Source organism: Globicephala melas, chromosome 19 (genome assembly GCF_963455315.2).
Source record: "Globicephala melas chromosome 19, mGloMel1.2, whole genome shotgun sequence".
In the NCBI taxonomy this organism is placed as follows: Eukaryota; Metazoa; Chordata; class Mammalia; order Artiodactyla; family Delphinidae; genus Globicephala; species Globicephala melas.
In genome coordinates this window covers 9323139-9334061 of record NC_083332.1, presented here as the reverse complement: position 1 = coordinate 9334061, position 10923 = coordinate 9323139, and the positions used below count along the sequence as shown (strand labels likewise).

Sequence of the window (10923 nt, the reverse complement as noted above, 5' to 3'; positions counted from 1 at the left end):
TGCAGATAGGCAGGCCAGACCAGTCGCCCGGCTTGTGTGTGTTCGGCAGCCGCTAGGCCAGCGGTGCCGGTTTCTAAGGAGGGAGGGGGCGGCCCGTTACTAGGGGAGGGCGCGCGGAGACGCTGGGGCCAAGAAGCTGGTTTCCGCGCAGGCGCAAGAGCACGCCAGAAGGGCTTCCAGTTTTCCAGGGAGCTCCAGGGCACGCCCACTAGCTTCTGCAGTTCCACAGCTGACACGGAGGCAAAGAAGAGACTGCACCCTTGCCCCAGACCAGCGATCTTTTTAATTTTTAAAGGCAAAGCACCGCCGGTCAAGCCCCTCCCAGGCCTCCCTGAGCTCCCAGTCCCACTCCCCTTCCCCACCAAGCCCCGTCAGCTGTTCCCCTTGGTCTCGGGTTCCCCGGCTTCCTCAGCAGTGGGGCTGGGAGTCTTCACGGTGTCTTCTCCGGCAAGGGTGAGGGTCTGGGGGCTCCGCTCTTCCTTTGAAATCAATCCGCCCGCTGCAGCTTCCTGGTGACAGGAAAATGGGGAGCGGTCAAAGCGTGGTCCCACCTCCAATATTTCTTCAGGCCGTACCCTTTCTGCCCCCTCCCCGCCTTGGGCACTCGGCGCACACACTTAACCCCAGGCCCCTGATCTTTCTCGTCCTCTGTTGCTCTGAGGTGGTCATCCCTACCTTAGGTAGGGGTCCCTCAAGACTAGAGTCCAGCAGTGCAGCTTCAGTCAGCCCCGAGTCATCATCCATGCTGATGAAGATGGCCGGGGTCTCACACTCAGGCCCCTCCTCCCGGAAATCAATGGCTTCCTCCGGCTGGGGAGGGCCTGGCCGGGCCGAGGAAGAGGACAACGACGAGGAGGACGAGGAGGGGGCTCCCACTCCCCCAGGCTTCAGCTTCTGTTCCTCCTCCAGCTGCCGCTTTAAGGCCTTCTCCTGGGCCAGCCGCAGGCCGATGAGGTCTTGAGGGGGGCGGGGGGCCGGGGGCGGTGCCAGGGCCAGGGGCTCTAAGTCATCCTGGGGGTGGGGAGGGATACACAAAAGCTCAGGGACAGGTGAGACGTAGGACCTAGGCTGCTCTCAAGAGGTTGGTGGGAAAGAAGACAGAAACCGTCCTAAGGCAGACAGCAGACTGGGTATAGGGAGTAAGGGGCAGCTGTCTCCCCATCCCCAGTTCCTTTCAGTAGAAGCTCGGCAGAGATATGGCTGGAGTGGGTAGGAGGGGACGGGGCCTTTCTGGCCTGGGGAGGGGGCTGCAGGCCCTCACCTCTTCCAGGGGCCCGGCAGGTGCTTCCTTAGTCTCTGGCTCTTGCTTGCCGCTGGCCTCCAGGATGGTCATGATGGAGTTGGGGATGTGTGCTTGCTAGGGGAAGAGCAGGATGGGGGCGCTGCGGACAGCTCTGACCCAGAGACGCCCCACCTCACCCAGATCCTTGGTGTCCTTGACCCTCCAGAGGCCCAGACCTTCATGGTAGTGCAGGGCTCCCCTCTGCCCATCCCACCCAGTCCCCCAGGGCTGGACCCATGGGGCCACCCACCCCACACCCTGGGGTACCTGGTGGGGGGTGAAGGAACGGACGTGGGCCAGCAGGGGCTCCCGGAGCTCCGGGCACTTGTCAAAGACGGCACCCAGCTGCTGGGGTGGGAGCTGCAGGATGACCTGGAAGCTCTGGGGCTTGGTGCGTTGACAGCACTTGATGAAGCCCTCCCACACCTTGGGATACTTCCACACCTGGGCCAGGCAGGGAGGAAGCAGTCATCAAGGGGCCTGCAGGCAGCCAGCCACTCGAGAAACCGGCAGAAAGACCTTGCCAAGATGGCAACGCCTCATTTCTTTCACAGCAGCCTCTAGAGGGCGACATTAGCCCTGCAAAACCTACGAGGCCCAGATGCGGGGACTTGTCCAGGGTCACACAGGTACGGTACCAAGGGGCAGAACCAACATCTGAACCCAGGTCTGTCTGAATCTGCACTTAACCTCTAAACCAGATATTGCAAAGTAGCGACCTGTGGCCTAAATTCGGTCTGAAGGCTTGTGCATGGGGTTTGTTTTTTGTTTCATCATGGTATTTCTAAAAACAATTTCTAGCTTCTCCTGAAAAATGGAACCATCTTTCAGCTCTAGTATGCATCCTGGCTGGGTGCACAATGGTGGGGGGCAAGTGGCGGCCATACCTCTCCTGGGATGTGCACCCCCTGAAGCCTTCTGCTTGCTTCTACCACCCAACAGCCCTCACTCATCACATTGCCACCCTATACCTGTCTGACTCAGTGACCCCTAAAAGGTTGTATTGTCTCAGCAGAGGGCAGGACAAAGGAGCTGGCTGTCTTGGTAGAGCTTATTCTCTGCATCACGGCTCCCTTGGGGTAGGGGCCAAGCAGGCTGGAAAAGCCCGGGGTTTTGCCTCAAGTCTTTCTGTAGTGTGTCCTGCTGCAGTCCCCTGCTTGGGAGACTGGGGTAGTCAGGGGTGGGTTACCTGCTTCATGATGAGGCGGGAAAGGATGTTCATGACGAAGCCCCCCAGGCGGGGGTACATGGTCAGGGACTGGATGACGGTCCTCATGAGCAGCATGGGCAGGGGACTCTGCTCCATCAGCTGCTGCATCACCACGGCCAGCACCTCCGATGTGTACACGTTCCGCTCCGCAAAGCACAGGTTGGTGGCTGCGAGGAGGCGGAGAGTGGGCCTGTCCCCTTTGCCCAGCTGCCCCCTGGGAAGTGGGAGCCCCACCCCTTAGAGAACCTCAGCCCCATTATCTGCCCGTGTGAGGGGAGACCCAGCCCTGACTTCCTGAAGCTCCAGGCAAGACAGAAGACTTCCCCCACCCAGCAGAAGGTCTCCTTCTAAGGGGACCCTGTGGCCTGGTCCTTGGAAAGCCTGGGAGCTGGGTCTAAGGGAAAAGACACTTCCATCTCCTAGAAGCCCCACTGGGCAGAGTGGGAAGACTTTGGCCCTCTCTGTTTGGGGACAACCCCCAGAAAGGGTGAGGTGAGAAAGATATATTGCCAACCCCTGGGGGCCTATTCTGGCTTGATTGGTGTGGCATGGCACCTCCACCCCTACTGGAGAGGGAAACAGCTTTAACTTCCATAAGTAATCCCATAGGAGACAGAAGAGATGGTCTCCACCAGCAGGCTGGTCAAGAGGTTGCCCACTCTCAACCCAGTGCATAAGGGCTTGCGCTGGTGCTCAGGTGTTACCAGGTGTAGGATTATGTGGAAGGCACGGTCCAGAGTAATGAGAGAGGGGCAAGAGGAGGATGTCTGGGCATACGATGAGCTCCCCAGCTCAGCACCCAGTGCCAGGAAGGGCCCAAGGAGTGCTGGTACAACACAAGCACCCACGAAGGCAGGCAGACCAGGGAAGGCCCAGGGGTCTGTTCCCTCAGGAGTGGGTTGTGGTACCCCCAAATCAGTGGTGCTCGGATCCATTGTGTTAATGGGGAGACTCCGGGAACTGCCTCTGAACCCCTTCTTCCCCAAACACCACTTGCCATGTGAGTCTGTCAACCAGGAAGTTTTTATTGAGCTAGAAGAGACCCCCCAATCCTTGAGAAGCTAATGGAGAACAGGGGTGGGTGCCTATAAATAATGGGGGGTGTGGGGCTCCTATAAGGAAAAGGGGGAGGATGGAGGCATTACAGGTAGACAGGCAGGGAGGAGGCTGGAGGCAGGGTAGTGAGGATATCTAGGCTGAAGGAGCAGAAAGGAGAGAAGGTGAACAAAGTGCAAGAGGACCTGTCAGAAACTGAGGCTGTTCCTCCTCCCTTCTAGGTAGCTGCTGGCTTCTGCCTGCTCGGCCTAAAAGCCTCCAAAATCAACCCTCTTCCCTCTCCTCCCCCTCAGCTCCACCCCAGCCTCCTCCTGGGCCTCCCACCCACCCTCTAATCCACCCTCCATACAGCAGCCTGAGGGGTCTTTCAAAAGCTCAACCTGGGGCTTTCCTGGTGGTGCAGTGGTTGAGAGTCCGCCTGCCGATGCAGGGGACACGGGTGCGTGCCCTGGTCCGGGAGGATCCCATATGCCGCGGAGCGGCTGGGCCTGTGAGCCATGGCCGCTGAGCCATCGTGTACCGCCACAACAGTGAGAGGCCCGCGTACCGCAAAAAAAAAAAAAAACTCAACCTGACCCTGTACCTCCCACAGGCCCTTAAGTGAGCAAGTCCACACTTGAACTGTGGCCTATGAGACCCTGTGTGGGCAGGGCCTACACGGTTATAACCTGACCTCATCTCTTGACCAAGTCCCCTCCCCCAAACTGCCAGATCCAGCCAGGGTGCGCTCTGCAGTTCCAGAACCAGGCCACGCTAGCATCTCTCCTGGCCTCTGCAAACGTTCTTCCTGTCTCTGGGATCATCTTCTCTCCTGTTACCTCACCCCTATTCATCCTTCTGTGGTCTCAGCTCAGGTGTCCCCTCCTCCAGGAAGCCCTCCCTAACGTCCCATACAAGGGAGAGTCAGTGGCTGCACTGGGCCCCCTGTCCCAGTCCTGTTCATTTTAGACTGTTACTCTGGGGATGGCCTGTGAGCCCCAGCAGGGCAAGGCCAGGACTGTCCCCATCCCTGTTGTATCCTCAGCACTGCCCAGCAAAGGACTGAGCAGAGGTGCTCAGTGAGTTTTCTTAATCACTGAACCAGTCCACTGGACAGGTCCAGTTGTAGAAAAACTCACCAGAGAAAAAGGGTGGTTTAAGGGGAGAGTGAATGCCAGGAATGACTGCTTATACTGCTAGGCACTGGGGATTCCACTGGGGCCCAAAACAGGACTAGACTTTGTATCTGGACTTTGTATCTAGAGCTTACAGTCAAGTAGGGTTACTAGTGCAACTGAGAAAAGCACTGGTGCCTGAGCAGAGAAGCGTGCTCTGGGAACTGACTGGACTGCATGCTGGCGATGAACAGCCGGTAGGGTGACCAGTTGAAGGGTTGCCAAGAGCTCACCAATATAGAGGCTCTGTGTGGGCCTGGGTTTGTAGGAAGAAACACGTGGGGTTCTAAAGGCCAGGACTTGCTGACATCTCCAGGGCCTGGTCACTGGCTTCATGTGTGACCTGTGCTAAAGCCCTTTTTCTCCCTGGGCCTTGGTTCCCATGTATAAGATCAGGAACTAATCTGGGTCCATGAATGGGCTTTAGTGAGGTGGCAGGGGTGGGTGGGGCCTACACGGTTACCACCTGACCGCATCTCTTGACCAGGCCCCCTCCCCCAAACCACCAGACCCAGCCAGGGTCAGCTCTGCAGTTCCAGAATCAGGCCATACTAGCATAATCCGAACCTCTCAAATTGTACATAAAAACATGTGAGGGTACCGTCCTTGGGAATGGGCTCGTAACTTTCCAGAGATCATCTAAGGAGCCAGGTCGTGTAAAAAGACTGCTCCTGGAGTCTCAGCTTTGAGATACTTTTCACTTTACTGCTTCCACTAGAGGCCTTAGTTCCTTCTCAGTTGTAGCGTGTGTTTAAAATTTTCATAAGCTCCTCTCTTGACCTAAAAGTTTCTGAGAGAATTTGCTGAGGAAGACTAGGAAATAAGTCACTGAAGAAGCTACTTCAGGCTAAACATGAAACACATAAGTGGCAAGGAGGGAAAACCCCGTCCCCGCTTTTAAAGGAGAGTGGAGGAAGCAAAGGACAGTTGTCTTCCGAGAAGAGCAGGGGACAGTAAGGGCTTCCACCTGTGGGGGAAAGCATGGCTTCTGGACCAGAAACTTCTTTCAGGGAGGAAGTGGAGGGGAGCGCTGGGGAGAGCTGAGGGAGAGAGATTGTCCCACAGGAGGCAGTCCTGGGACCCAGGATGCCATCTGCAGGAGGAACCAGCAGGACCGGGTTTCCAACTCAGATCCACCCAACTTCAGATTCTGTTTTTTTGCACTATACCACTTAGCTTCTATGTGGCCCTGAGCAAGTTACTTAACCTCTCTGGAACTTCCATTTCGTCTACAAAACGGAAGTCAGCATACTTCCCAGGTAAAGAGTGGTGTGGACTGGCAGGCAGGCCTGTAAGGTACTGAGGAAAGCCTGGCTCAGAATAAGTGCTAGGTAAACAGTGACAGCAGCTATTATGAAACTGCTAACTGCGGTGAGCCCACCAGGTTGCCACCAACTCCCCTGCCCTGGAGGCACACTCTCCAGCCTCAATTGGAGGCCAGACTAGACTCCTGGTCCAACAACTGCCCTGGTGCACTCTGTCTGCTCTGCCGGCTGTGCATCTGCCCAGCTTGGCCAAGGGCTCTGCTTACTTAGTTCCTCAGGCTGGTGCTGGGAGGGAGGGGCTCCCCACCCTTCCTGAGGACTACGCTGTGTCAGTGCACAGTGGGTGCATCAGTTCCTTAGGTGGGGGGAGGGAGAAAGGAAGGACAGAAGGGGGAGAGAGGGAGAGGAACGAGGGTAGGTGTCCGGAACTCTGAGATGGGGCTGCAGGCATCATAATCTCCGACTTGGCAGATTCCAGCAGGGGCACGTGGGCGACTGGGTTCTTCCCCAGGTCCGAAGTGGCCAGACCACTCAAGGGGGTTTGGGGGGAACGCCTCACCTTTGATGATGGACTTCATGTCACACTTTGAGGAGTCGATGTTGTGTAATGCGATGAGAAGCTCTCCAGGGTTCAGGGGGGACAAGGCTGAGTTCCCTTCACCTGCAGCAGGTGGGAGTGGTGGGGAGGTGGAGGAGACAGTATGGAGGCCTAAGAGACAGGTCCAAGTCCCCCCAATTGGGGGGAGCGGCAAATGAAGACAGGCGCCCTCTGGGATTAGGGGTACAAAGGGCTAAAGTAGCGGAAGGAGGAGACTGAGAACGCAAAAGGAGGGGCCTGAATGCAACAGCAGCTAGAAAGCCATCCTTCACAACCGGAGGGCATCATCAGAGGCCTTCATTGTGCTCTCCTCCTCCCCAGCACTGGGCTCCTACCCTCGTTAGGGCAACATCTAGTGTGATTCGGCTGCTCTCCCCCACACTTGCCCCAGGCTGGGCACCCATGAGGGCAGAGCTAGGACGAGCTCATCCCAGGTGCCCAGCACAGCACAGATACTGAGGGGAATTCGCTGGACAGGAAAGGCTGGGGCAGGCAACAGACTTGCAAACAGTGCTTGAACTGAATGCCACAGTGGAGGAGGCTGGGGGAGATGGCAGTCTTCTGGTGGGGTTTTGAGGGTCCCAGTCACTCTTGTGTGTATGTTTTAAATCACCAAATTACATGTGGAACAGACAGCCTCCACCCTCCTTAGCTCCAGCCACTGGGGTGAGGGGTGAGGAATCTACTCTATGCCACTTGGTAGTCTTTCTAGGTTGGAAGTTTTCTTTCTTTTTGACCAGGTCAAACAAAGACCCCTCACCCACAGCTGGAGGAGTTCAGGCAAGAGCTAAGGAAGGGCAGGAGTGCAGCCCATGTTTGAGGAAGAGTAGTTGGGTCCTAGAAGGCAAGACGCTTATAGAGAGTCAGACCTCAATTCCACAATTTTGTCCCCATTGTGGATGAAACCATCATCCATGTATCACAGGAGGGTGACCTGGGAGCTCTGGGAGAGACGTTGAGATGTCGCCAAGTCTGGACGGTAGCCCCAGAGAGCAAGATGAGCCCCCACCCCTTCCTCTCTAAAGATGGCATCCCTCCCCCAGCATGCCGCATCTCACCTCCAGGACCCCTTCCTCCTGCCACCTGAGGTGGGGTCTCCTGGGGGAGCTGGGGCACAGGGAGCCACGGGGGAGGGATATGAGGGCCAGGGCTGAGCTGGCCTCTGGTGGGGAGGAGAGCACATCACCTACCGTGCTGGGTGCCCAGCAGGCGGTTGAAGACCTCCTTCACCACTATGGGGTTGAGTTTGATGAGCTTTGGCAGGGCCTGGATCACTTCCTTCTACAAGGACAAGGCAGGGGAGGCAGGTCAGATACACCCGCCCACCTCCTCCAAACAAGCCTCCCCACTGCTCACCCTGGGGAGGTGGGGGGCAAGCTCTGGCCTCACCAAGCCCCTTCAGTGCTTTCCTCCTCTCACTTCCTCTGGTCCCTCAAGGCTGAGCTTTCCCAACTCTCTGGGCCTGACTCAGCCCCAGCCTCATCAACCCCCATCTGAGCCCCCTGGGCCAGCTCAGTGATTCCTCCTGCAAGTGGAGGAGATGGAGGCTCACCCAAGGTCCCACAGCCTGTTAGGAACAAGACTGAGCATGGGCAGCGGATGCACATCCTCAAGGGGAGGTGCCTCCTACGCTAGGAAGAGTGCTGCTTCTGTGGTTACATTTAGGTCTCAGGACAATCTTGTGTGTATGGGGGGTGGGGGAGGCGAGGAGGGTGCATCACTGTGATACTCACTTGACAGAAGAAGAAACTGAGGCTCAGAGAGGGGAGCGGCTTGCAAAGTGGACATTGACCCAGACAAGCCCCAGAACGTGTTTACAAGCATCTGACATGGGCACCTGCCTACCTCCTCCCCACCCCTGCCCTGCCACGTCCTCGTCAGTGGGGGCATCGAGGCATCCAGCTCCATACCTTTTCCAGCCCATTGAGCACAGGGATGAGGAAGCGGACGTCGGGCAGTCGCTTGTGGTAGAGATCCCGGACCCGCTTCACCAGCTCTGGGGAGGGTGGGACTGCAGGTAGAAGCAGCAGGAGGCACAGGTGTTGGGGGTGGTGGGGTGAAGGTGAGCTCCGAGGAGGAGGAGAAATGGTGGTGGGTGTGGGGGGGGGCAGGGAGGGGCAACTCCATTTCAGAGCAGCAGTCCTTGGCCCCTTGCTTTCTCAAGTGCATTTAGCAATACACTCTTCCACATGGAGAAACTGAGGCCCAAGGATGGGGAGAGACTCACAAGAGGGCCAAGCATCTGGGGACCCAGCAGCTCTGATCCCCAGGCCCGGGGAAGGGGAAATGGGGAAGACCTGGGCAATGGAAGAAAAGGATGAAAGGTAGGGTCCCAGGGGGCACCTTTGTCCGTGAGGCTGTGCAGACAACGTGTGACCAGTGTCTCTGCCCCCTTGGGACAGTTTTCCACCAGCAGGAGCAGCTCGGGCGAGTTCATGCCCATTCCTCGGATCTAGATGTAGAGAGAGGGATGACAGGGAAGGCCCGGGGAAGGGGCTAGGTGATGTGAGGACGATGAGGGGCCCAGGGTGAGAGCTCGGGGAGGCCCAGGTGTCAGGGGCCGGGTGGATGCTGGGACTTGGGAGTAAGAAGTGGTGACAGAGAGAGTAGATCTTAAAAGTTCTCAATAGAAAAAAATCATTAATTCTGTGAGGTGATGGATGTAAATCAAACTTATTGTAATAATCATTTCCCCATATATACATATATCAAATCACTATGTTGTATACCTTAAACTAAGATAATGTTATATGTTAATTATATCTCAATAAAACAGGGGAAAAAAGTATTGGTGACAGCGTTCACAGAAGTGGGGGGAAGGGGAGGGAGCGTTGGGCAGAAGCATCTCCGTCTCTTCCACCCAATCTCACACAGACACAGGCTTCCTGCAGCTCCTGAGCCTTCACCCATGCTGCCCTTCTAGGCAGACCGTGCCTTCTCTCTGCCATCTCTGACTTAACCTGAGCTTTAATGCCCAACCTGTCCTTCGGTTCCTCGGTGAAGACTTTTCTGGCTTCTGTAGGCGCCCTGCCCACCCACCTCTGTGACTGCCAGGGCCCTGGCTTGGCTGCGTGCTCAGACCAGGGCTCGGACCTGCTGCTGCTTCTGCAGGCTTCCCCCCAACCCACCACAAACGCCAAACACAGGGAGCAGAGGGCCAGGCTTCAAGGGTTCATGCCTTCCTCTGCCCCATAAATCTTTACAATTCCAAGTGGAACTGCCAGTCTTTGCCCTCGAAGAGCTCAGAGTCTGGTGGGCTCACCTTGAGAATGGGGAGAAGAATCTGCTTCTTCCTCACACCGAGCCTATTACCCCCACATTACAGGTAAAGACACTGTTGAATCTGGGGGGTGGGTATGTGGGAATTAATGTACCACACTTTCTCCTTTTGTTTATGTTGGAAATTCTCAGTAATAAAACGTCAGCGACAGAAATATGAAAAAGTAGTTTCAAACCCAGCTACAAATCGGAACGGCAGACGTTCTGAATTTTAGGGGCCAGTCTGTAACTGAGATGCTTCTCTTGTGGGTGACCCTGGGGTTCCAGAGAGGAGCAGGAGGGACTTAGGCAATGACAACTAAAGATTCCTGTCAGCAAGGCAGGGGAAGGACAGCTCATAAATGATAACAGTGACACAGATGTTTACATGCATGAGGTCACGGAATCTCTCCAACAAGCTTGGGGGACTGAATTGTCTTCCCCGTTTTTACTGAAGGCTGTAAGTTTACGCAGTGAGAAAGTGAGAGGCGGAATGTGAACCTAGGTCCATCCAACTCTAGGCTCTTAACTGCGGGGTTACCCTGCTGTCTTCTCAGGAGCAGATGGAAGTGTGGACTACCCGCAAGTGACACAGCTGCTCAGCCTGGGGTGACAACCCTTAGTGCTCAGCACACACAAGGAGAATATACCAGGGGAAGGGCTGGAGTTGGGGACTGAGCCCCACCCATGGGTGGGCAGAGCCTGGTGGGCTCAGGGGCCTCACCGGCTGTTCGATGACCCTCAGCACTGTCCTCTTGATGTCAGCGATGGCCTCAGTGTACACGGCTGCCAGCTCATGGATCAGCTTGTGGTTCTGAGGCAGGAGGGCCAGGTAGAGGTACAAACACTGCTTTACTGTCTCCTCAGTCCAGGGCGCTGCCACCTCTAATAGGGCAGGGGGTGAAGATCAGGGCGGCCCCACTCCCCTCCCACCCCCAGCATCTGGCTCTTCTTGGGGGACAGGCACATAAGGGAGCGGGCCTGGGAAGCAAATTGTTTGGGCAGGAAGCCAATCATCTGGGAAATGGGGTGGAACCAGGACTGCTCCCCTTTCAGAAGTCTCTGCACTAAATTCCCATCTGGTCTCCTCTGACCACCAA

General features: G+C 56.4%; 1 protein-coding gene across 2 annotated transcripts in view; it reads right to left on the bottom strand.

Moving 5' to 3' along the window:
- Positions 1-278: 278 nt before the first annotated feature.
- SYMPK (symplekin scaffold protein) overlaps positions 279-10923 on the bottom strand; it is a 35791-nt gene continuing 25146 nt past the window's right edge. For both annotated transcript variants that reach the window (XM_030873851.2, XM_060288717.2), the window contains exons 18-27: positions 10548-10708; positions 8909-9017; positions 8476-8576; positions 7756-7846; positions 6527-6628; positions 2472-2659; positions 1550-1726; positions 1262-1357; positions 676-1011; positions 279-509 (exon numbers count right to left, since the gene is read on the bottom strand). In XM_030873851.2, coding sequence (XP_030729711.1) covers positions 372-509; positions 676-1011; positions 1262-1357; positions 1550-1726; positions 2472-2659; positions 6527-6628; positions 7756-7846; positions 8476-8576; positions 8909-9017; positions 10548-10708 — 1499 coding nt within the window. In that variant the 3' untranslated portion in view covers positions 279-371. The remainder of the gene's footprint in view (positions 510-675; positions 1012-1261; positions 1358-1549; positions 1727-2471; positions 2660-6526; positions 6629-7755; positions 7847-8475; positions 8577-8908; positions 9018-10547; positions 10709-10923) is intronic.